Source organism: Pundamilia nyererei, unplaced genomic scaffold (genome assembly GCF_000239375.1).
Source record: "Pundamilia nyererei isolate P.nyererei 1_Seehausen unplaced genomic scaffold, PunNye1.0 scaffold00291, whole genome shotgun sequence".
NCBI lineage: Eukaryota > Metazoa > Chordata > Actinopteri > Cichliformes > Cichlidae > Pundamilia > Pundamilia nyererei.
In genome coordinates, this window is record NW_005187692.1 from 482,737 (window position 1) to 509,256 (window position 26,520).

Consider the following 26,520-nt stretch of genomic DNA (forward strand, 5'->3'; position numbering starts at 1 on the left):
TCACTATGATATGTTTTTAATTTTGAGAAAAAGAAGGTGATCCTACAGATTTCTTTTTAATCTGTAAAACTCTGGAAGAGTCGCCAAGTCTCAAGCTTCATTTTGGTTTGTATAGGTGTATGTAGTATTAGTATATATTTATGAATTTTCCACACAACTAGGTCTAACTTACCAGCGGACAGAAACGATTGCGAAAACAAATATTCGTTAAGTATATTTGGTTTTTTTTTAATTATCCGTGTGCAGATGTGCGGACCCAGTTGGTGGAGCAGCAGCGCTGTCTGGAGCAGCAGACAGAGATGCGGGTCCAGCTGCTTCAGGACCTCCAGGATTTCTTCAGGAAGAAGGCTGAAATCGAAACAGAGTATTCGAGAAACCTGGAGAAGCTAGCCGAGAGGTTCATGGCCAAAACACGCAGCACGAAAGATCATCAGCAATACAAGTAGGCCTGCTTACCTGAGTACGCATGCATGTTTGCATGTTTCGGGGGGCACATATTTGTGTATTAAATGAAACACACAAAAATGTATTTACTGAAAGGGGACATATCAGGGATTTACTTTACCATAAATATTCATTTTTTATAACTTTTGGAGCTTTAAAACTGAGTTGGTTATTGCTAGCTGTTAGCCTAAGCTTAAGCTAATTTACTTACTTACTTTCCCATGTTTTTTGAACCAAAGATATTAATCAAGTTTATTCATTTTAATTCATTTTAATAATCCCTTATATCAGCGGTCCCCAACCTTTTTTGCGCCACGGACCTGTTTATGCCCGACAATATTTTCACGGACCGGCCTTTAAGGTGTTGCGGATAAATACAACAAAATAAAACTAGTACCGGAAAATTTATTCATAACACACGTGAAAAGACCAAGGAAAACCGAGTAAACGATAAAAACGATAACAAAATAACGCTGAAAACCGATAAAAACCCTGAAAACTATACATTTCACACCTGAGCCTCAACTCTCGCGGCCCGGTACCAAACGACTCACGGACTGGTACCGGTCCAAGGCCCGGGGGTTGGGGACCGCTGCCTTATAGCACTTCACATCAATAAGAAACATTTAAAACTGTGGAGAAAAGTGTTTTAAGTAGGCTTTTTAAAAAGCTTGATAGCTTCTATTAGCATTGTAGCTAAAGCTCTTGCCCCTCCAGAATAAGATTAACCACATAGTAAGTTATTATTTTGCAGATAAATTACTTCAATATATATAAAACCTCCCAGTGATATATAAATAAGAAAAATAATTAATGGCTACAATGATAAAATAATTGAATATACATGATTCTGAAAAGTTCCACTCAGAATAAGTATGTTTGCGCGAGGTACTTTAAATGTATTTTAATACAACAAATTTAATAAAACTTTTCCAATATTAAGATATTTAATATTTGTTGGTTATAAGTTTATAATTTTTTCTTATCTTTGCCAATTTTCTTGATATTTGTTTATTTTTGGTCCTCATGTGCCCCCATTTAAAAAAGAAAAAGAAAAAGGCATTGGTGTTTTTTTTAGTTACTGCTCTCTGTTCTTTAAAAAATGTTATATATCCTATAACATACATCGGCCCCTGGGTATTTGGACGTTATACATTTAGGTCATGAATAAAGTCATGATGTAACGATATAAATAAAAATAAAATACGATTCAGAATTTTGCATTCAAATACAGGCTGTTGATAGAAAATTTCTTAAAATGAAGCACAAAATATCTTTAAATACTTTTATTTCACATAAATTTTAAAATAAATTTTTATTTCACATCAGAAACAGATTACTAAATGTTTGAGGTGTGAAATAAACCGCAATGGAGTTTGAAAACAAAATATGGATGTGTGTGGTTGGAGGATGTGTTTGTGCGGGTGGTGGGGGGGCGCAAACATTTTTAGATCAGTGGTTTGGGAACCACTGATCTAATATATGTGTTTACCGGGGAGTTTGTTCAAACCTTTACTATCTGTCAATGAAGCATAGGATAGCTACTTAACGGAAAAGAAAAGGCCAACAGTGGATATTAAGGGCTTGAACTCAAATGCATTTATCTGTTATCTAAATGATCCTCTCCACACAGTTTTAATAATCCACATATAAGTTGTATAAATGAGTGTTTTTGCTATGTTTAAGGCATCTCTCACTTTCCCTCTTCCAGAAAGGACCAGAATCTGCTCTCACCAGTCAACTGTTGGTATTTGCTGTTAAATCAGGTTAGTTTATGGTTTTGTGAATCTCCTCAAAGTCTTTTTGAAATCTCTGAGCTATGAATATACAATGAGGCATGTGCTGTTAAATGTAAGAAAAGCTGTTGCATTCGATCTTGTACTTAGCAAAGTGGCTGAAGCTTGTGCTCACCAACTATTAGAGGTTTTATTCAATCCTTTCAATCTTTCCTTGACACGTTCCCAATTCCTGTCCCAGAGAGACAAGCCATCAACAGTCTAAACGAGTACAGACCAATAGCACTTATATCAGTAGTCATGAAATGTCTGGAGAGACTTGTATCTCAATACATCAAAAACTGCCTCCCTCTTAACTTTGACCTGCACGAGTGAGCTCATGCACCAAACAGCCCTCCAGATTTCATTGAGCCATTTTGAATACCCAGGAAATTATCCTGGAATGCTCTTCCACCTTCACCACAATCGTCTCGTATATACTGGTTGGTAAAATATGTGACCTAGACCCCTCGCCCCCATCTGTACTGGGATTAAAGACTTCCTTACCAACCATCCACAAACGGTGAATGCTGGCCACCATCACACTTAGCACTGGCTCTCCTCAGAGCTGTGTGCTGAGTTCTCCTGTACGCCTTGTACACATATTTAATTTAGTTCAATTATATTTTTATAACACCAAATCACAACAACAGTTGCCTCAAGAGACTAGTGTAAAGAACTTAAATAATAGAGAGAAACCTCAACAATCAGGCAGTCCTGTTTGAGCAAGCACTTGGAAACAGTGGGGAGGAAAAACTCCTTTTTAACAGGATGAAACCTCCGACAAAGTTTGATTCATATGTGGAGGTGAGTCAGCATACAGAGAGCTATCTGGGTGTTGCTAGCCCTCTTCTACGTCAGGAGGGTTTCCTCAAATTCATGGGAACCAACATCGTGGAGAATCAGCAGTAACCCCATCAGAGACCAGGTTTACTGAGAATGCTCTGAAGGAACTACACAGAGGGAGAAACTGTTGGTGGCCTTCCAACGCTCCACTTTGAGAGTGTACTGCATCACAGTGTGGTAACAGCAGAGGTTTATCAGCACCACCCAGAGAAGCATCAGCTGCCCTTTCTAGAGGACATCTCCAGCTCTCTGTATCGCAGCAGGGCAAAGAAAATAATGCAAAACCTTTCCCGCCCTGGACTGCACTTGTCCAACCTGCTGCCTCCAGACAGACCAGACAGTACAGATACATAAAGAGCCGGAGCTAAAAACAGCTTCTTCCCCGTGGACCATCAGAACTCTGCTGTAAATAAAGGAGTGCAATAGCTGTTCTATAGGAAATGGCGTTCCGTTAAGTCCAGTCATGTCCTAAAGATGTGTGTCTGCCCTTAATGCTTCTATGCATTGTATAATTTTTAAAACCACATTTATTTATTTTTAAATACACTTATTCTTTTTCAGTCTTTTTACCTACAGTTTTGCACTGAATAGAATAGTTCTCAGAATCTTGTATAATTCCCCAAGGATTATTATTATTAGTAAATTATTATTGCTACTGTTGTTATTAATTATTATTATTATTATTACTAGTACATTCTTTCATACCAATCTCTGTTTTCCAGGTGAGGAGGGAGAGTAAGGACCATGCCACCCTCAGTGACCTCTACCTAAACAACGTCATATCCCGCCTCACACACATTAGCGAGGACTCGGCCCGCCTGCTGAAGAGGGTGAGCAAGATTATCATCACTATATACTTTGATATTTATGCAAACAAAATATCCTTCATGTGTTAGTCTGTTAGTAAAGGTTTCTCCACTTCTAAAAGAACAGAGGTCTTTATTTTTAATGCTTTGTATGTATTTGCTCGGGAGCATCTTTAGACTAATTTTGTTTACTTTGTCAAATAAATGAATGTAGCCTGGTCTCATAATTATATTTCTGTTGATATGTCGTAAAAACCTTATTTATCTAAGAATAATGAAAATCAGTGCAGGAATATTTTTTACATACGACAGAATGAGGTTTGTTGCTGCACCAGAAAAGTCGATTTCCTGTCTTTAGGACATTATTGTTACACAACTTTTAAGTTTTCACTTTTATTCAATATGTAACAATAGCACCACAGTGGATTCTTCTAAGCTGAAGTTAAAGAAGTACCATTAGATCAATAAGCAGTTGTTTTTTTTGAGTTAGTATCAAAAACAAAACAGAAAAGTCTAAAAAAGTTAGTGTTGTGCTGACTTGTGTCGTTACATTATTCCGATGAAACCAGTCAAATCTTCACATTTATTTTTGCATTCTCACTCCCATTGAAGATTTTAATGTCTTCATCATCTTCAGCCTCCTGTCTTTTTGTCAGTCCCATCGTCTTCAAACCCAACATCACAGCAGGTCTCACTACCATCTTGTAAACCTTTCCTTTCATTCTCGCTGCTTTCCCTCTGTCGCCTGTCACTTCTGACACTTGTCTCCACCCACTCCACCCTGCCTGCACTCTCTCCTTCAGCCGCCTTGTGCACTGTCAGTTACTTTGAACGTTTGACCACGGTACTTTCACTATCTCCTTGCCTATCTACCTGTCTCCATCTCACTCAAATGATTTCCAAAAAAAGGGTTTTTCCTTAGAATGTTTCTGTAATTGCTACATTTCCTTAATATCAAAGGACTTTTCGGTCAAAATTTTATGCAACTTACAAACTGATGCACTCTAGTTGCCTTTAAGAATGCTTTTGAGACACTATCAGAAGAAAAACAGCAAACTCAGAGTCTGAGAGCAAAAAAACAAGCTGAAACTCAGCTCAGCTGTTCATTCTCATTAAGTTCATCACGTCAGCTCATACTTTATTGCCATCAGAATATTGATTAGCAGCTGCTTTAAGCAAAGGATCTGAGCGCCTCTCCCTCAACTGTGTGTGTGCCCCTGCACAGAAACAGTGGTTATCCATCAGGCAGGCTGAACAGCAGCAGATATATAAATGAATCTGACCACACACAAACAAATGAATTCATAAATGAAACAAGCCGCGCTCCGCTGCCTGCTCTCAGACTGGATTTCTGTCTCATGCATTAAACAGCCGAGCAGTTTGGGAAAGAGCTATGTGGCAGCATTAATATTACATTATGCTAAATGACTGAGGAATCCCAGGATGGATGAATCCCGTTCCCATAGCGCCCGCTGAGAAAAGATCAGTTGAGCTTGTCGCCATGGCCACAGGGCTGTCGGTGTTGTCATGGCCACTCAGCTGTCTGTCTCTTCCTCTTCAGAGGAGAGTTTCTGAGAGGACGCGGCGATGTGATGGAGGTCTTGCTGTTTATAGCTGCTGGCAGTAGCTGCACTTTAGTTAGCATGAATAAAAGACGAGCCGGAAGCCAGATTAATAATGAACACGGCGAGCTAAAGTTGGAGGCGGGTAAAAGTACACCAGTGTGTGTGTGTTTAATTTGCCAAACTCCAGCAGAGCTCAGGGGAATACTGACTTTACTTTTTATTAAAATCAACTCTGCGACTTAAAGAAGCCGTATGAAAAAATAACAACCCCAGAGGTCTGCGCACACGGATGGTTTCCAGCACTGTAAAAATACATTAATGGTACTTTAGTGCTGTACTCGAGCACAGTACTGAGGTACTTGTGCTTAGAGCCACTTCTGTAATCCGTAGTTTATATTAACAATTTATAAAGTGACAATGTGATTGGGCAGCTGTTCTCTGAAAAACTATAAAAAGCAGCTGTATCACGGGAAAAGTGAATTTTTAAATGTTTTACCTTAAAAATTAAGTGATTTAAGCATTAATAATTACAGTAGTCAAAACTAGGCTATTTATAAAATACAATAATAAATTTATACAGTACTTTCTTTAGCAAACTTATAAAGGAGTTCAGAGAAACTACTTATAAAATAAAACATACCTCTCAGTTGTGACCTCCGCTTGTATTTGAGTATGAAGTGGATGAAAGGAGAATTATCACCTCAAAGTCCGGAGGATTTGTTTTTTTCTGGGTGTAGGAGTTAAAATGAATTAAGTTTGTTTACTCTGGTCCAAATCGGTTGATGAGCTTTCTCCTTGTGGTTTGGTTTCTTTTCACACAGAGAAAAATTCAAACGACCTTTAATGCGTCTGGCTTGGCACTTAGTACAGCAAAAGGGTCCCGGGTTCAAACGTAGGCGGGGCCCTTCTTATGCTTGTTAATGTTGTGATCATTCAGGTCAAAAAGATGTGAGTTGTTAGAGGATTGTTTCCTGTAAGTGTCATTGTATAAAGAGACAATGCTAAAATGGTGCATAAATCTGTGAATGCCTTTATTTGAGAATATGCTGGTAACAGGTTTCTCTTCTCATTTGTGTGCTTTAGAGTAAGGAGATCCTCTTCCAGCTTCAGGAAGACCTCATGAAGCTTCTGAATGAGCTTTACACCGTAAGTGGAACAAAAGTTATTCTTCCAAGGCTTTAAGACACAAGTTTTTTAATGTGTTAGTGTTAAACACATTTTTATGTGGTCTACAAATGCAACAAGAAAAGAATGCACTTCTAAACATTTCATTCATTTACGGTTAATCAGGTAATAAAGCAGTAAAAAACCAGACCAAGGAAGGATTCTTGTAAAATTTCAATCAGGTTTTTAAAGCTGTTATAGCTGGTGTTGGGGTCATTCCTCAATAATGGGTTGCACAATAATCATGCACAAAAATGGCACATTAAATACACTAACAGCAAGTGTCTGACAGTCTTTTGTTGGCTCACTAACTGCCCCTCCCACCTCTGCATCTTCAGCACTGTGAAAAAGTATTTACCCCCTTCCTGATTTCCTAGTCACTCCAAATCATTTGCCATCACCTCCAACCAGTCACAGCAGATGGCTGCCCCTCTTTGAGCCTGGTTGCACTGAAGGCAACTGTTGTTGTGATTTTGCGCTATACAAATATAATTGAATTGAATTGGTTTTTGTTTTTTTTCCACATTTGCCACACATACATTTTCAGATGACATAAAATTAACACAGCAAAAGAACATCATACCAACAGTCAAACGTGGCGATGGTGGTAGTATGATGGTCTGGGGTTGCTTTGCTGCTTCAGGACGACTGATAGAACCATTAATTATGTTTGCGGCCTCAAAATCCTGAAGCTATAATTTTGTGCACTGAAGCTCAAGGGCACTTGGGTCCTGCAGCAGGACGATTCGAAAGACAGCAGCAAGTTCACCTCTGGCTGCAAAAAAAAAGCTGTTTTGGAGTGGCCTAGACATAGTCTGGAATCAGACTGAGATACTTCGGCATGACCTTAAACACGTATTTTATGCTGGAGAACCCTCCCATGTGGCTGAATTAAAACAATTCTTTAAAGAGGAGTGGGCCACTTCAAAAGCCTCATTTCCAGTTATCAAAAATGATTCATTGCAGTTTTTCACACATTAGTAGACGCTACCTTTCAAACATTAGTCGGCATTACAGTTTTTCTGTCTAAAGCTTTTTGTTTTCAATGCTTTAAACAGGTAAACAGGACCTGTTATGCTTTTGCTTTCCTATCTTTTGAATGTTCATTTAAATCATGGCCAGAGTTACAAATAATGAAGTCAGTGCATGTGCAATTAATCACAGTGAGCAAAAAAATAGGTTTCAGCCAGGTTTTTTCTACTCTTGGATTTGTGTGGTGTCATAGAGAGCAGATATTCCTAATGTGGTTGTCTCAGAAAGCCCCACCCACCTGCTGTTCCAACTGTTTTTTTTAACAATGAGGAGCCAATCATGAGAAAGCTGGCTGAAGGAGGAAAGAAGCCTATACGGCAGTACCAGAGGATGAGGGGCTGCAGAGCAGTGATTCAGAGTTGATTCACCGCCCTGCAGAGCTATTCGAGTCCAAGAATGAAAATATGGTTCTGGAAATGAGCAGAATAGGTTCCTTTAATGGTAGTAACAGGGAACTGTCAAAGCAAAGTCAGTGGCTTCTTTTCACAGCTCTGAGAGCTTCCTTTATAAATGCAAAAATTGTCCTTTCTGCCTCACATTTCTCATCCATTCATTTTTTCTTCTGCTTTTTGTCTGACGTTATCCTTCCAGCCTGCTTTAAAGTAAAAAGTCTGCCTCCTGTTGGCTGCCAATTATCAGGTTTTTCTTCAGGTCAGAGCGCTGGCCTTAAAAGCTCCTTGTCCAAACACTAGAAATCAGATTAGAGCAGCACTGATAACCTTGGGGGGATAAAAAAAAAGACAGTCGACCCCGGCTGCAGCGCACTGCTGTTTTCCTATTTGATTGGGCTATTATGGGCTGCTGTTGCCTAGGTGATGAAGACATATCATATGTACCACGCGGAGACGATCAGCGCAGAAACCAAGCTGCGGGAGGCGGAGCGGCAGGAGGGGCGCGTGAAGGGCGTGTCAGGGACTGGTGGAGGGGTGGAGCCTGTGTTTGGCCTGCGGATAGAAGAGCGCCACCAGAGACGCAACGCCGCCCGCAAGATGGAGAAAATGAGAGAGAAGGTAACAGTTTTATAGAGAAAGGAGACTGTGTTTCCTCTCAGGTGTCATCCAAAGCAACCAGATGGGTAACCTGTTCCTGCATGAGATATTTTAGAATGAGATACTTTCTTTATGTAATCCAATACTTTCCACTTCTTGATTTCAACATGACTTGAAAGCAGAAAGGACTAATTATGAAAGCTATTTTTTGCTTCTTGTTGATCGCATTTGCAGAACAAACGAGGGGAATCGGTACACAAGAACCAGAAACCAACCATTTAATCTTCTTTATGTCTGTTTCTTTACTAGAGGAAGGCAAAGTACTCAGAGAACAAACTGAAGACTGTGAAAGCCAGAAATGAGTATCTGCTGACTCTGGAGGCCACCAACGCCTCGGTGTTCAAATACTATATCCACGACCTGCCCGATATCATAGATGTGAGTAAATTACAGAGTGTATTTGTAGCTCAAACCTTATATTCATCACTTAAAAAGGTTGTTAGGTTTATAAGCCTAAATAGGAATTTGTTTAAAGGCAGTTTTAAAATGTATGGAGAGAGCTTTTATGAGATTATTTTTAGGGCCTCTGTTAATAGGAATAAAATTCCTTTAGATTTTTCCCATAGCGAATGTTACATCTATTACACTTGAAACTATGGTAGTACTTGAATTGCCTTGCAACTCTTAATTCTCTTAATAAACGTCACCAATTTCTACAAAATACATGCGGTCTTTTCCCTCTCGTGAATAAATCCCCATCTTTGTTTCAGTGCTGTGACCTTGGGTACCACTCCACTTTGAGCCGGGCACTGAGGACCTACCTGTCAGCTGAACTGAGCCTTGAAGCCTCCAGGAGGGCGGGTCTGGAGGTCCTGGAGGGGGCTGTGGAGGGCCTGGACCCTGCCCGTGACAGGCAGCGTCTGCTTGATCTCTACCCCACTGCTTTCTGCCCCCCACAGAACTTCAGCTTCCAGGCCCACATGGGCGACACAGTCAGTTTGCCCCTCTTTATGTCCTTTGAAAATAAGAGTCTGACACATATTATTAAATTTAAATGTTCACCACAGAGAATTTAGACCTCTGAACAGCCATTTTCCAATTGTCTTCTTTTTTGTTTCATACCAGGTGGCCCAGATCACCTCCCAGCCGCAGGTCCAGTCTGAGCTCAGCCTCCGCCTCACACAGCTTCAAACCCGCCTGGCGTCTCTGAAGATAGAAAATGAGGAGGTCAGACACACAAGTACACCTCATAAAACTCAGGAAAACCATTTTGACATTAACTCTATTTTGAGTTACTAACTAGGACTACACTAAGATGGTTTATAAGCCATGTTTTCTAAGCAACTTCAGTAGGCCCACACAGAAGCTGATCTAACGTTTAATCCCAGATGGAAGAATTTAATCTGGAATATTTTTGACCGTTATGGTGCAGTTAGAGCTGTAATGTGGCTCAAAAGTCATCCGTGCCTGATATGTGTTACTGCAAGTGTTAATGTTGGCTAAGATGACATAACTCACCTGAAATCTGGCCCATATAAGGTGGACCTGAGACTGAGTCAACACCATCATTCGTTGCTAAAAGAAAACTGCAGATTTGCCCAATAATACCTGGGGCACTTATTGGTATTTGGACTAAGACTTCACATTTTTGTGTTTATTTTTATGGTCTCATCTCATGTACAGGAAGTTACCTCTTTTTCTTATTTTTTTCCCCTAATCCTTCTTAAAGCGCTGATCAAGAAAGTGCCTACCAGTAAGTTCAACAACAGATTTCTTTGAGCTGCTAAAAAAATATCATCACTGTGGACACAAATTTACTTGATGTTTGCACTAATCTGTCCTGTTGTCCATCTGAGATATTTAGCTCCAGCTTTAGGAATTAAAACAACATAGAGACTCTGGTAAAAGTGGCCAAAACCCCTCATTGATTATTAATAACTTTCTAACAGTTATAAACTTTGCACAAAGTTATGGTAATTTATACAGATTTAATGGGGTGATAATGTGGCATATGTAGCCTCTAAAAATAAAGTTGAACCATCTGATAGCTGTGTGGTGCTGCAGACTGCCGGTGTCCTCGCTGTTGTTGTGCACAGAGGGCAGCTGTTAACTCACCCCGAAGGGCATAAAAATGCTGAAGGAGTCTGGATTAATGAGCTGCATCTGCACATCTCAGCGGCTTACAACCCACACAAACACAAATTAAAAACACTCATAGACTCATTACTCTTGCTGTAAATATAAACACTCTTTGCATATGTAGCATATGTAAACACTGCACCTCCTTAGGCATTTTTGAAAACAAAGCCACGCCCATAAAAAAATGACAGTAATTCAGATGCATTGATCCATGGAGCTGTGCTGAGACTGAGTAATGTGTTCAGATCTTACAAAGTTGCTCTTCCATTTAATATCGGTAGAAAAACTCGAGTCCAGTAGACCAGCAGACATCACCAAATGCTGTGTTTGCTCCCTTGAGATGCTCTGCATGACCTTTACTGCAGAATATCGCATTTCTTTATCTTTGGTTCATTATCCATTTGCACTGAGAAGCTCTGTCTGATCAGTTTTGCAGCATTCAGCCAAATCTGAGGAGAGAGTACAGCTCTGTACACTTCACATTTCATCCTGCTGCTTCTATCACTAGTGGTCTGGTCCCACTGGTAGCCATACAGGCTCATGCCATAACGATGCCGCCACCATGTCGGACAGATAATGTGGTATGCTTTGGATCACGAGCTGTTTCTCCCCTTTTCCATACTTTTCTGATACAAATTCACCTTGATTCAGTTTCTCCTTTTATTCCAGAATTGAGCAGGCTCTTTCAGATGTTTCCTTGAGTGTAACCAGTGTAACCATAAATCCTCTGTATTTATATTCATGAAGGTGTCTTTTGATTGTAGACTTTGACAGTGATCTGCCTTCCACTTCAAAAGTGTTTTTTGACTTTGTTAAATGTTGTGAAGTTGTTTTGATTAACAATGAAAATCATTCTGTCATGATGCACTATAGTTGTCGTCTGTGGTCTTTCAGGAATTTTTTGTGATGCTGAGCTGACCAGTACATTAATTTGGTGGCTTCTAAAGTTTCACTGATAGGTTTATTCTGGGTTTTCAGCCAAATGATGGCCTCCCTTATCTTCACTGACATCTCTTTGGACCTCATATTGAGAGTAACATGTAACGTGGATACTTACTATGCTGTTCCACTTTTCTGCCACCTTTCAGGTGAAGAAGACCTGGGGTGCAACTCTGACCACCTTGCAGGACATGACGGTGCTGGACGACTTTGACGTCTCCCAGAGCTTCACCCACAGCCCGTCTTCCGAGTCGGTGAAGTCCAGCGTGTCGGACGGCTACTTGAACAAACCCAGTCTGGCCAAGAGACGGGCGAACCAGCAGGAGACCGAGCTCTTCTACTTCTCTGTAAGCCCAGCAGAGCAGAGTTGTTGTTTTTTTTTATTTGACACTGTTTTTCACCCCAAGTTACTCATATTAGATGAAGGTCGGTTTTGAAAGTAGCAAATATTAAATAAGTATAGAGTAAACGGTGGCATGACATCCAAAACAGACTACAGTTAGTCAGATAAATCAGATTTCAAATAAGTTGTTACAGCTGCAGAATACAGTTATACTTTAGATTTCTATATTAGTGTTTTGTTAACGTAGTTTCCTTTATAACACCACAAAATGCTGTCCTGCTTTTTTTTATTAATTTATGACATTTTTTAAATTTCAGATTCGTCTATCTTCTGGTGGTGTCTCTACATTCGCTTACTAGATGATTCAATGTGAAGTTCATTCTGCTTTTAGCTGCTTTACTTGCACTAATGTACAGTGTGTATTGTAATCACTGCATTCTGCATACTCATACTTTATTTTAGTTTGTATAATTTAGCCTTTGTGTTTGTCATTTATGTGATTTCCTATATTCAGAAATTCCGCGAGTACCTGGAGGGAAGTAATCTTATTTCCAAACTTCAGGCTAAACACGATATATTAAAGAAAGCGTTGGCAGAAGGTAAGAGTCTCTCTCAGTCTTCTTTAGTCTTGTACTTTGTCAGACAGACTCTGATCAGCATTTCTTCACTTTTAAATCTTCTCCTTTTTTTCTTGCAGGATACAAAGCTGAACTGCTGACTACAAGGTAAGGTGCTTTCCTGTCGCATCGATAATAAGTGTTGTATCTCTTTGCTGTGCTTTGGCTCTCTAAAACTCTCATCTTTTGCTTTCTTTCTCCTTTTTGTACGTGTTTCAGCCGTGGGCGGAAGAACTCCCACAGCAAGCACCAGGTAAAGTTTGACCTCATCCAGGTTTTGAGGATTTGGGGAGGTGGGGGGTTCATGTTCTCCTCAACAGTAGTCAGTGCAAGATATCAGCAGCGCAATCTGCTAATTTGTCAAAGGCTACAATTTGGATTTGAAAGCCCAGAGGAGTGTAACCAATAAGCAGAAATATTAGCAATATAAATAAGGTTGTCATCTACAATGCAATGAAAGTGTATTAATGTTGCCCTCAGAACAGCAAGCTTAAGAAGCAATAATGACTCATTTTTAGGATTCATTTACCCATAGTATTACCCGTCCCTGCACCTGCACCATGTCAGACATTACTCGGGGCAGGAAAGATTACTCCTTGAACTTTTTATGCATACTTTTTGATCAATTGTTGGCTTAAAAGATAGCAGGACAGTGAAGCTGCACACACAATATCGATCATAAAACATTAGTAGTAATATCAGTGTATTAATGTAACACAGCAAAAACTACATTTCAAACATAAACATGTTAGTAAATGGCCTGCATTTGTATAGCGCTTTACTCAATCCCTAAGGACCCCAAAGCGCTTTACACGTTCAGTCATCCACCCATTCACACACTGGTGATGGCAAGCTACCCAGTAGGAAAACATGGGGTTAGTATCTTGCCCAAGGATATTCGGCATGCAGCCAGCAGGCAGCCTGGGATCGAACCACCAACTTTCTGATTAGTGGCTGACCTGCTCTGCCACCTGAGCTACAACCACCCCGCGAGTTTTACAATAATAAAGCAATTTACACCACAATTCTCTTTTCTGCTATGGTGAGCCATTAATCTCATAATCAAGGGATATACCAAATAAATGTAATGTTTTTGCATGTCTGTTGATTGGTGCATGTCCACAACCTGTCTACACATAATACATTAATGTACATGAAAAAGATCTTCAAGAATCTTATAAATATAACAAAATTAAAAATACTCTGCACTCTAATTGCGTTTTTGTAGGATTCAACCAAAGCCATACCCTTGCTTGTGGAGAGCTGCATCCGCTACATCAACCTACATGGTGAGTGTCACTTTTCAGCTTTAAACAATGTGAAATAAATGCTGTAGTGGCTGATGCTGACAGATGAAGGGCTAAATTAGAGAAAGGGATGAAGCGTTTGTTAGTTACAGCAAAGAAAACGACTGGAAGGTATGAATTTAATGTACTGCAGTCCTTCTTCCTGCTTTCCATCAGCTATAATTTTGGTTCAGAAATGTTGTTGCGTGTATTTGTGGGCTGTCCAGAGGTGTTTTACACTTATAAACTAAAAGAGGGACATTGTGAACGGTGCTGCAGGAGGCAGTTAAATCCTTTTTTGTTGATCACATAAAGCCGCCTAAATCTTAACTGTCAAACTCTCGTGTTGGCATCCTTTCACTCTCTTCATTCTGCAAACAACAAAACTGCATCACAGCCAGCCCCTGACAGCTGAACAAGTACAAAACAGTGATTTCATTTTAATTCAGTCATTCCCAAGCTGCAGCTGATAATCATTTTTTTGTAATTATGCTATAAAACTGAATTTAGCCTCATACTCAACATGGTGTGTTCTACAATGTACTTTTGGTGGCATGTAAAATAAAATGTACTCAAATATTCATATCGTGATATATTTTACATTTTAAGTAATCAATAGCAAAATAACAGATAGAGACCATGAATAAAAGCTCTTTTTGTCTGCCTATGAAATGCACGAAACAGTCCAACCCAAGAGTTCATACACATTGTGATTGTGTTGTTTATTCGGCAGTGACTTCTTGGCCGCCTACTGAATATGCAACTGATGTAACTCATCATTAGATCCTTAGGATAGCACCTAGTAGCCCAAGTTGGCAGCTACCAATTCTAGATTAAGAACTACAATCCTAACTAACACCAGTTTTTGGCAGAATGTTACTCTAGTCCCTAGCAATCCAATACTATCAACTAGGCATTGCTTCCAAGGCATTGGTGTCACATGGCTAATAAATAGCTTTTGAAGCTAGCTACTAGCATCCCTCTGTTATCAACTACAATTTCTATGTGGTCAGTGGTCAGTAGGCATATGAACTACAAGATTCATGCATTGATTAGTACTTTATCTTGTTAAATCAATATATAAATCAGTCTTTGGCACTTCGCCATAAAAAACTAGCAAGTGTTCATACTACAACTTATGTCAACGTTTGTTTCTCAGCATTTGGGACAGATCTGCTAGGCTTAGACTGTGACTATGTGCAACCTCCATCCCTCTGCTGTTCCCAACAGGTCTTCAGCATCAAGGCATATTCCGGGTATCAGGATCACAAGTGGAGGTCAATGACATCAAGAACTCGTTTGAAAGAGGTGAGAGGTCAACGGGAAGGTAACTCGACTGTCATGTGATAAGTACGCCGGCAAACTTGTATTTGAGGATTTCTCTCTTCTGCCTCTCATGCAGGTAACGATCCGCTGATTGACGAGGAAAGCAACCATGACATTAATTCTGTGGCTGGAGTGTTGAAGCTCTACTTCAGGGGTTTGGAGAACCCTTTGTTTCCCAAGGACAGGTTCAATGACCTCATCTCCTGCGTCAGTAAGTACTGCATAGACAGACTGAATCATTCATGATAAAAACAGAAAAATAATGTACCGTAAAATAAATGGTTTAATCACAGAGCAACCAAAAATCCACCGAATATGTTAACGATTCAGAAAAGAATCACAAAGATTTGATATTGATATTAGGATGTTTATATTAAGTTAAGGATCAGGACTTTTTCATAGCAAATAATCCAAACCACTGACCTTGTCCTGTGGATGGGCTCATTTTGGATGTTCTCTTGACTGAACTTTGGTCAAATTTCAGTGTGTTTTGCCACTTAATGGCGTTCAACTCTTGTCAAATATAGCTTAACCACATTATCATTCTCACTGATGAAGCAGGCAGTGTTTTTAGGAGAAAGCATGGGAAAATATGACCAACTATCACTCCTAACAGGAGGTTAATTAAAAAATTTTAATTAAGCACTTTTTACCTATAAAAAGTGCTTAATTAAAGCACTTTCATTAAGCACTATTAAAGTGCTATTGACAATGTCCCTCTTTTAGTTAAAAAAATCCTGAAAGACCTTGGGATGGACCTTCATAACACTCAATGACATGCACTAGTTGCTAGATGCTAGCATATACTTGTTGCACATGGCGAACAAGTATAACCTATACAAGCTACATAGTGGATGAAGTTATGCAGAGCTCCAACTAACTTGGGTGGTGTAGATGCAGTGAAATGTGAAAAGATCCAACAGTTGGTTATTTGTGTCCCAGTGAAATGTTCAAATCAAGTGATTGTCTGTGAAGCTCGACTTTCATTTGCTTTAACACTTGAGTCTGAACCGTTTGTGCAGCTTCCATCTGCTGCGGTGAAGCTCAGCATGAATCTCTGTCTATCTATTCAGCCCACACGCAGTCACTTTCCCTCTCGGTTTCCTCGTCTTTGTTTCTCGTTAGTGTCTCTTTGTCTCTTTGAAACCCATCCCCTCCACAGCAGAGACATGGAGCTGCCTGCTTCCCTTTCTGCGGCACCGACTGGCGTGTTTCAGGATGTGTCATCGTGTTACAGACACCTCGTGATGTCTCAGGGACTCATAATGACTTTAGATTATGTGCATTTTCCTGCTGCAGGGATAGAAAACCTGTACGAGCGAGCGCAGTGTATCCGTAAGATCCTGCTGGGTGTCCCAAGGGCGACGCTGGTGGTGATGCGCTACCTGTTCGCCTTCCTCAACCAGTGAGTATCCACTTATACAAAACCGGGCCCTCACATTTATGATAATTGCCCATTTTTGTGTTTTCCCAGCTGGGTGGGGAGATGCCTCTCCTGTAGTGAAAAGGGTTCGAAGTGCACACTTGTATAGATGATAAAACACAGCTCATTTTGTTTCTGCAGCCTCTCAAATAAATATAGAATGAGAGAGCAGCATGGAGAGGCAGGAGGTGTGAACAGGAAGTGTGATGAGCTGGTGCGATGTACCAGGCGAGTGATGTACTGGTGTGTTTATTAGCAGGGCTCTGAAATGCATTCAGCTTCAGTGTTATTAAACCAGGAGCTTCACGGTCGAGCGCAGAGAAGATATTTCAATCACTATTTGAAATGAAAGCTGCAATAATGGAAAAATGCCAGAGTTTATTGAATACAGCCTTTTAGCTTTAGAAGTGTATTTATATTGTATTGAGGCAAGCTTTTTTAAAATAATAAGGCAAAGCAGAGCATCACATAAAGAGCTGTGGAGTCGTCGTTTGCAGGAAATTTGCTGCATGGTTTCATAGTAGAAGAGAGAACGTTAAAAAACATGCAGAGAGTAACAATATTAGGACCTTTTTGGTGATATTAGAATATTCTTTAATAAAATAATTCAGAAAATACAGGATTTCTTTCCTTTTTAAATTAAAAATAATTATAAAAATTCATTGGATGCATTTATTTTATAGGTTTTCAAAGCCTAAAAAATCACAAAACTTTATAAATTAATGCAAAGAACATAGCAAGTAATAATAATAAAAATAAAGCAGTAACCTAATAAATCTCATGTGATCATAAATTACATATTTCTGAGGTTTCGGGGCTGCTGCTTCGAAGTTCAGAAACATTTATGTTTCATTTTAATTTATCATTTTATTAATTTTCATAAAACTTCATAGAACTGTGGTTACATCAATAACTAATCTTTAATTATTTAATTATTATTTAATCTTTTATGTAAGTAATCTACTAACTTCTGAACTCTTACGCTGTCTTCTCAAACCAGACTCCATTTAAAAAATAAATAAAAAGCATAGAGATTGTATTCTCCATTACAGTCTTGTGTATGAATCAAAACCTACAAATTGCTTTGTCACCTTTTGAAACCAGCAAACAACACAGAAGTGTAAAACTGACTTTTGCATAATTAATCTGGTGAGTCATAGTTAAGCATCAAAAATGCTTAAAATGCAATACCAAACCAAAACACTCGTGGTTTTTCTTTGTCTTATCTGAAGGTATATTCGGTATTTTAAGGTGTGAACTGTTATTCAGACAAAAAGAAGAAAACTTTTATTGATTAAAAAGTCAGAAAAAAAATCACGATTTTATGTTGCTATTAAGTATCAGAGAACCATGGTTACGTGAGAAACCTACTGTTGTGCCACTGTAGGTCTCAATTAGAGCGAAATGGTGATCAATCACTTAATCGACAGAAGTTTAATTGGCAATTATTTTAGTAAAGTCTCATTTTAAACAGTTATTATTTAAGCAAGATTTGATATTTTATTTCAGGGAAAATTATAGTTCCCTTTACTTCTCAAACTAGACTCCATAAAAATAATGTCAGTTTAAGACAGATGAGGAAAATTGTTTACAGTCTTTTTAGTGCTCACTTTTCTTTTTCCTCACTGCTCCTCAGAGCCATATTTCTAATATTTAGACACATGTGTACAGTGAAACATTAATAAAGGAGTCATACTTTTTAAATTTCTAAATTCAGTGTTTCTCTCAGTTTTGATAATTAACAGTTTAATTGTAAACAAGTAAAGTTTGGCCACATTGCCCACGTTTCTGCAGCCTTTCCCAGTACAACGATGAGAACATGATGGATGCTGGAAACCTGGCCATTGTGTTCGGCCCCACCCTACTGCCGACACCGGAGACCCTGGACCAGGTGGCCTGCCAGGCACACGTAAATGAGGTCATCAAAACGGTCATCCTGCACCATGACAACATCTTCCCCGACACCAAGGAGATGCCCGGCCCAGTGTATGAGAAATGTATGACTGGAGACCAGTACTGGTGAGCATCAGGATGTTATCCTTTATTACGCTCTGTTGGAAATTAAATTCATTTATGTTATTAATAACAAAACAAAACAGGATTTAAGACCTCTATATGCCCATTTCTTCGCCAGCCTTGAATTTTGTTTTTATATTTTAATGTTTTCAGATTAACTGTTTCATTTCTGATATTTTGGTAAATTCTTACTTTGACAGTTTCAAGCACGTGTTCCCTGGTATTTCACCTTTAATTCAAAATGCAGAAATAAATCACACATTGATATCATGCAGTATGACCTGCACTTCACGGCGACATCAATAATTCTGATGTTTATCAAGAATAAACACAACAAATCTTCTTAAAGGTACCTTCTGTAATGAACCTCTGCAGGATTTAACTAAAGCTTTCACCACAAGGGGGCAGATGTTTTTTTTCCCACTGGGTGTGTAGAGATGTCTCCAGATGTGTGCAGTTGTTTAATGTCTAATATTTCTTTTTAGCTTTCCTTCATTTCCACAGGCTTTACCTTATGTCCCACTGCTGCTGGAAGTAAAAATGACACCAAAGTACAGTCTGGCTGTGGTTCAGCTTGCGTTGATAACTCTTTAAGCTATTTTAAACAGAGGAAAATACCTCAGAGCTCCTTAAAAGGGCAAAGAAAGAAACCCCCTGCAGAACCTGAACCAGAACATTTTAGGTTTCCTTTACTCTCACAGTAACTCAGCAGTAGATCTATGTATATCACTACATGTACTGCAAAGAGGAACTTCTTATAGGAAATTCTGCATTCTTTTAATTGTGTTTAATGTATATAAATAAAGGTTAACTGCAGGGTGGGGCCTTTGAATAAATTGAGCTGTTAGTTTGAGCAGACACCTGGCAGCCTGTCAGGAACACGAGGTGTTGGAGCAGACAGTAATCCTTCTGCTGTGGAAAACCTCCTACAGCTTCTCTTTTCCCACCATCTTCTGAATCTTGACATTCTACTGTAGCCGTAAACGTCCTCAGACTCCAATGAGCGGGCTCGCCTCCTGCTGTGCGTGTTTCTCCCTTTGTTCCCACACTGAATGGACGGGTGTGTGTCAATCTGCTGCTTCTTCTTCCCACAGCGAGAGTCCGTTCAGCGAGCCGGGAGCGTTGGAGGAGGCCGAGCCCGACGCCGGCACCGAGACCCAGACCAGCGACGAGGGTACGCATGACCCCTGACCTTCACACAATCGCCCACACTCCCATACTCGTACTCCCTCGTGGTGGTGGTGGTGGTGCTGGAGAGTGGTTGCTACGGCAACAGCAGCCATGGAGACACTACCACCACTCTCCTTCCCTCCTTTCATCCACACCCCACCCAGCCTCCCCTCCCTCCTCCCCATCTCTCCATCTGAATTAATAGAAAAGACTCTTTTTAAAGCTCTTTTCTGATTGGTGGAGCGGTGGGCGGAACAAAGCCTAAGGGACTGTTGATTGACAAGTTCAGGTTCACCTGCAGTTCGATGTCTGGCTCTTATCTTCACCTCCTCCTCTTTTCTCTCTCTGTCTCTTTGGCAGAGGGTGAAGCTGTGGAGGCGGTGGCGAGGTTCGACTACGTGGGCCGGTCGGGCCGCGAGCTCTCCTTCAAGAAGGGAGCCTCCCTACAGCTCTTCCAGCGCGCGTCACATGACTGGTGGGAGGGCCGGCACAACGGCAACCACGGCCTGGTGCCTCATCAGTACATCGTGGTGAAGGACAGGCGAGTGCACAGCCCGAGATGGTTTGTACACATCAAAAACACAAAGTTAAAAAAGCTGCAGCACAGTCTGAAAATACTCGAATCCATAAAATAATCAAAGTTCATCATTAAATGTGCTAAAATGTTTAGAAAACAATGATTTTCAGTTTGTGTTTTTTCACTTAAACAAATGTATTTGATTTTTTTCCTGATTGCAGGCTTCTGAAATGATGCTTCTTTTTGGTTTGCGTCCTCATAAAACTGCAAAATATCGTTTATAAATTACAAAAACTGTTATCGTTTATTGAGTTCATGCCAGTATTCAGAATTGCATATGTTGTACTGTTTATCTACTTTTTAATGATTTTGCTAAATTACAGGATAATAATGCCAATGCATTCAGGGGTTTTTTTTGTGTGGCTACATCTTAAATGTGACCAGAATTGTTTTTATAAATACACACGCAACTGTTCCACAGTTTGTTAATGCAGATGTCTAATCAGCCAATCACACAACAGCAGCTCAGTGCATTTAGCATGTAGAGATTAGGCATGTAGACGGGATCAGAATGAGGAAGAAAGGAAAGGGCATTAAATTTTTTAACACTTGATTCATTTTTGTTTCATTTTTTTATTCGCGTAATAATTTATAATATTCTGATATAAAAACATTACATTGAGAATTTGGGGGTTTAAATACAGCGTGTACGTGAACAAGAGCATTTTAAATTCATTTGCATTTCTTTGTGCCGCATCGTCACGATGTAACATGTATATTATACCACATGAGATGATTGGAAAAAATTACAAAAAATAGTATAATTATTTTTATTTCCTACATATTTCCTAGACATAATTTAGCCTTCACTTCCGTTTCACATTTTATAAAATTACAGTGTAATGTTATCACAGCATAAACTATTTGCAAAGTTTAATTTTACTCAAGCATTTTTCAAAATATTTTTCAAAATATTTCAATTTGGTTCAAGCTTTATTTTAGTATAAGTATTTCTGTTTTCCATAGATATCAATTTATATGGACATATGTGTATAGATATACATAGACAGATGTTTAGTGTCTTATTTGCATTTTTAATATTCGTATTTACCTAGTTTATATCTTCAGTTTTCCAATACAAGAGCAAGAACAAAGGGGATGCATTGTGTGTGTAAACGGTTTAGTTTAGTCGTAGTTTTGAGTTGAAATCTTTCTTTGTAGAAGTTCTTGTTAGCATAAGTGGCTCGATGGCCTCATTGAAGAGCTGCAGTGATGGATTTGTCTGGATTGCCGCTCACTGGATTGTACACCTTGTTGATTAACAGACTGATTGGGCCGAGGCAGTCACTAACCACAAACTATTGATCAGTTAATTGATGATTGGTGCGCTGTGCTAGTTCAGCTCTCCAGTTTCCAGAGTGATTTTTCCTGATTGAGAGCCTGTGTCTTCAGGGCCGACGCCATGTCAGACACACTCAGTCAGAAAGCCGACAGCGACGGAGGAAGCAGCAGCACCGACGATAAGCGGTCTAGGAGCGAGCTGAGCTCCCCGACCGACATGAGACCTCCAGAGACCTACAACAGGTCTGTCATGTAAGACACCTTTCATTATCATGACACCTGGGAGGATTTTCTGCGGCGTGTTTTAAGCCCATCCTGTTCTCTCACCTCTAAAAATACCTGCGGATCTCATCACGCTGGTGTCACAGCTGTTCTCATGTGACCAGTTTCCCCATCTGCAGACTCCAGACACCTTTTATTTTATTCGTAGTCATTCCTCACAACACGTCAAGGAAGGCAGCCCAAGTGTGGCTAAGTTAATCTGTGCAAGAGGCTTAAAAAGCCTTCAGTACCAGTGTGATTATGTGGACATGCTTCTTAGACCTAAAGCTTTCTAACACTTTGCATAAAAGTTTGTGTTTTTTATGTTGGACTCTTTTAAAAACAAACAAACACAAAACCCCCACACCTAACACCATCACCTATCGGCTGCCAATGTGTATAATAAAAATGGGAGCATTTCCATGATTTCCTGGTTCATCTGCAGTTACGTAAAGATTTATACAAACTGGACTTTTGTAAAACTCGAAAACTTGAAGCGTCACTTAAGTATTACATATAAGGAGCTGAATTTATAAAATCCACAAAGCTGTTTAATTATTTGAGTTTAAAAATAACATGAGAGAAGCTTTGGTACAAGCAGAGACGAGCTTGCGGGTTCTCCAAAGGGAAGATAGCATGTAGTTCAGTAGTTGCTGAATATGATTTGTTTCATTCTACCTGAGTTAATGCTGTTTACACTTCCTGTTGACAGCCACAGGAGGAAGCGAACTGATGGTTTATTCCGCCGCCCCCTCTGTCGCTCTAACGACAACCACGGGAACGGAGGCGTGATGGAGCGCAGTTCTCCTCCGGTGACGGGTCACTTCAGCCCCAGGGACCTGCTGCTAGGACGGGGCCAAGGCTTGACCCCGCCCCTAGACAGCCCGGAGCGCCGCCGCCGCTCTGCAGCTGTGACCATGACGGTCAGCCGACACGATTCTCTGCGGAGGCCGGAGGACACACCTATACGACGCTCCAACAGCGGGCAGCATGGCTTTGGAGACTCCCATCGATCCCGAGCTCTCGACCCCGACGCGCTGGCACAGGTACGCCTAGAAAACATGTAACGTGAGATGAATATTGAAAAAAATCTTTGTTTTCATTGCATGCAGGTGTCACCAGACTGGAGGGGGATCTGAAAACAGACAGCAGAAATTCACCTACCTATCTCTGATTGAAATCCTAAATCCACGGTTGAGTAACACTTTTATATATCAGTGAGCAAGTGACACTGATGGTATCAGACTCTAAAAATTCTCAGCTACGACTCTGCCAAATCTGAACAGCAACAATGACACATCCATTTTAATCACAGTAGTACCACAACGCCTCTTGAGTGAGCTCCATGCTTCTCACAGTGTCGCCAGTGGGAGAAAATACAACCCAGTTCTGGACAGCAAAAAAATAAAAAAGCTTTAAGGGATTTTATATCGAATTGCTTCAAACTGGTCCTTCTTGTGACACGCTATAAATTCTTTAGTAGCTCTAAATTTGTGGTTTCAGTTTTCTAGAAATTTTACTTGGATTTTTTTACTCCTTCAAAAAGTTTGCTGTTTCTTAATTTCTCTAATATTTAGACAAAATTCAAATCATGAGGTCCTCGTATGCGAAGCAATCCTTGTGAACGAAACACTCTGGTTCAGGCAGTTTTTTTTCCACTCTTGCTCTGTATGACATCATTAGGGGCCGTTTTAATCTGGAGGCGAAAGTGAATGGGGGTCTTCTTTGAGGTCGAAATGCTTCCATGTTAAGTCAGAACACCAACAGGTTCCAGAAAGTGATCAATCATGCAGAAATAATATATTTGTGTTATTTTTAAAAAAGTAAAATCTTATCTGTTACGTTATTTGTCTCAAGATTCAGTCAGAGGTTTTCATGATTTACTACAGAAAGATACAGTTCGACTTAAGACTCTACCTTCCAAACTGTGAGTGTGTGTTTGGCTTTTAATACAACACTCTCATTCAGAAAGTTTTTTGTACTCTTGGCTCTGTTTGTGAGGGGCAGCCAATAGTGAAAAAAGCACATTTAAAGGAGAGGAGGTAAAATGGTTTGTTTCAGAGTAAAAAGTCATTTTCTCTGGCCAATACTGAGATAATTACTTTTACCATGATTACTCACACTCTGGAAAAATGTGGATTTATTAAACTTTCAAATAAATTGTCTTTTTAATTAAGTTGATTTAAATGAACTGTGCTAAATTGAATGAATACGTTTTTTGGCAGATAAAGGAAACAAGAACATTACTGCAGCACAATAACAGCTGCATCTTGATTTTTCTCGTTTTAATAATCATAAGTTAAATTAGAATTAACTGATTTGTCAAAATTAAATTACTTTTACAAGCCTAAGAGAGGATAAGATAAGTAAGGATTATTTTAAGCTCTGAATATGGAAAAGCTACTTTCCAGCAATAATAGATGGAGCTGGAAAAGAACGTAATAGGTCCCCTAAAATATACATGTATTAATTTTTGAAGAATCATCCAAGGAACCAAAATCTAACTTGATGTGTGAATGCATTCATTTAAAACTGTTAACTTATTCTTCAATCATCCTCTCCGCCTGCAGGACATCGAGGAGACCGTGAGTGTGGCTTTGGGGGAGTTGAGGCAGTTGGAGCGACAGGGCTGCCGTCCGGCCCCCGACGTGGTCCTGGACACCCTGGAGCAGATAAAGAACGGCCCCATCACCACCTGCTCCTCCGAGTCTCCCAGCCCGCACAGCACCCCAAGCACACCAGGCACACCGGGAACCCCCGGCACCCCCGGAACTCCCGGGACGCCCGGTACCCCAGGCACCCCAAGCCCCCTGAGTCCTCTGAGCCCCATCAGTCCACTTCCTGGACCTCCATCTGGACCTCCCAGACCTGCCAACCCATCCCCTGACGCTCTGGGTTCCTTCAAGCCGGTGGCAGCCGCTCGCATCGGGGCTCCGCTGCGACCACCTGCCCTGAGACCCAAACCTATGGTTCCACCTAAAAGCAGCACCCCGCCTCTACCCCCGCCACTGGACAAATCCTGCACCATGTGAGCCAAACCAGGCCAATAAGAGGCCGAATCAGGCCTACCCGGGCCAAAAATGGGCCAGAAGAGGAGATCAGGGTACTGCTTAATGTTTATAATCAACATGAGGGTAGAAATGGTAGGAAAGACGAAAAAGGCTTTTAATGTAGTAATAAAATATAATATATGACATGACTTATGATATGATATGCCATGATATTTATGTGTTGTCAGGTTGGTGTGTACTCTCTTGGTGTGTAGGGGTTTACTTTCTCCATGTATCGAAGCATTTATCAAAGGTTAGCTAAAAGAACTGCTGATGCGGAGATGCAAGTACGAGCGTGGGCGGGGCTTCCTGTGTGAGATCGTAATCAGAGAGAGAGAGAGAGAGAGAGAGAGAGAGAGACGCGTGGGGGGTGTGGGGGGAGTTGGGGAGTGTAGTTCAGCTCCAGTAAAACTGTAGTTTAAGTGATGTGACTGTTGCCAGAAAAAAAAAGAAGAAAAAAAAGAAACGAACACGATTGGATGCTGTATCCAGGACAAGCGACTCGATTGGGAAGAGGACGCGGCAAACGATGGTTCAACAACGTCTGCAGGACTTTATAATTTATTTTTTTAATTTTTTCACTCGGTTCAGCTGCTAAGCTCACTTGCACCTCAAAACCACGAAAACGCCTCCTGAGGTCGTCAGTGAAAGAAAACTTATTTAACCAACGTCCAGCTACTTAATGAATGTTTCCTGTATTTTAACGACTGTTCAGCCATCTATTGAATGTTCGGCGAGCCGCGGCGGCAGCTCGCTAAACTTTTTAACAGCCTTCTTGTGTTTTCAGACGGGGGAACCTCATGCCCAGACCGGAGCTTCATTCAAACAGGGTGGTGGAGTGAGTGGTGGAGTTTGGTTAGAGCTTTTTCTGGGACGGGTAGGGGATGGGGTGGTTGTACGATTTTGTTGCTGTGTGTTTGTGAGTGGTTGTAAGTGTGTATCAAGGAGCATCAACGCCAAGTTAAGAAAAAAAATTATGTTTATTTTTTAAATTTTGGGAATAGAGTTGAAAGGTGATGAAGTGTTTGTGAGCTATAAGAGAAAAACTTCAGAGTGACTGAAAATGCTTCGTAAGTGTGATGTAATCTACGTGAGAATCAGAATCAGAATCAGAATACTTTATTAATCCCTGGGGGAAATTATTTTTTGTTACAGTGCTCCATTTTAAACCAACATTAAGACAAGACAGACAATACACTAACTAAGAATAAGTGAGGTGTTCTGTAGACCGACAGTTTTATTCTGATACTCAACTTTAAGGTTCTTAGTCAGGTCATCGTAGTCTAAGGAGCTTCTGTTTATTCTAAACTGTATTTCCCATTGATTATGGAAAACGTTTGAGTTTATTCTCAACATTTTATTCTCAATATTTCTACTTTACTCTGAAAATTAGTATTACCAGTTTATTCTCAGTTTATTTGATTATTGTGGGGTCCTTCCCTTACAATATAAAGCTGAACTGAATTACATT

The 26,520-nt window shown here is 40.2% G+C and overlaps 1 protein-coding gene across 4 annotated transcripts in view; it reads left to right on the top strand.

Moving 5' to 3' along the window:
• The window catches only part of LOC102211084 (SLIT-ROBO Rho GTPase-activating protein 1-like), a 40,269-nt gene extending 14,868 nt beyond the window's left edge, over positions 1-25,401 (top strand). The window contains exons 2-23 of one of the 4 annotated variants that reach the window (XM_005750876.1): positions 247-442; positions 2,156-2,210; positions 3,788-3,895; positions 6,520-6,582; positions 8,445-8,642; positions 8,931-9,059; positions 9,392-9,613; positions 9,747-9,848; positions 11,849-12,046; positions 12,557-12,641; positions 12,740-12,767; positions 12,879-12,912; positions 13,888-13,948; positions 15,176-15,253; positions 15,348-15,482; positions 16,571-16,676; positions 18,489-18,713; positions 19,805-19,884; positions 20,241-20,442; positions 21,850-21,990; positions 22,712-23,045; positions 24,570-25,401. In XM_005750876.1, coding sequence (XP_005750933.1) covers positions 247-442; positions 2,156-2,210; positions 3,788-3,895; positions 6,520-6,582; positions 8,445-8,642; positions 8,931-9,059; positions 9,392-9,613; positions 9,747-9,848; positions 11,849-12,046; positions 12,557-12,641; positions 12,740-12,767; positions 12,879-12,912; positions 13,888-13,948; positions 15,176-15,253; positions 15,348-15,482; positions 16,571-16,676; positions 18,489-18,713; positions 19,805-19,884; positions 20,241-20,442; positions 21,850-21,990; positions 22,712-23,045; positions 24,570-25,031 — 3,242 coding nt within the window. In that variant the 3' untranslated portion in view covers positions 25,032-25,401. The remainder of the gene's footprint in view (positions 1-246; positions 443-2,155; positions 2,211-3,787; positions 3,896-6,519; positions 6,583-8,444; positions 8,643-8,930; positions 9,060-9,391; positions 9,614-9,746; positions 9,849-11,848; positions 12,047-12,556; positions 12,642-12,739; positions 12,768-12,878; positions 12,913-13,887; positions 13,949-15,175; positions 15,254-15,347; positions 15,483-16,570; positions 16,677-18,488; positions 18,714-19,804; positions 19,885-20,240; positions 20,443-21,849; positions 21,991-22,711; positions 23,046-24,569) is intronic. The other 3 variants (XM_005750877.1, XM_005750878.1, XM_013915354.1) reach the window with 3 other exon arrangements.
• The last annotated feature ends 1,119 nt before the right edge of the window (positions 25,402-26,520 follow it).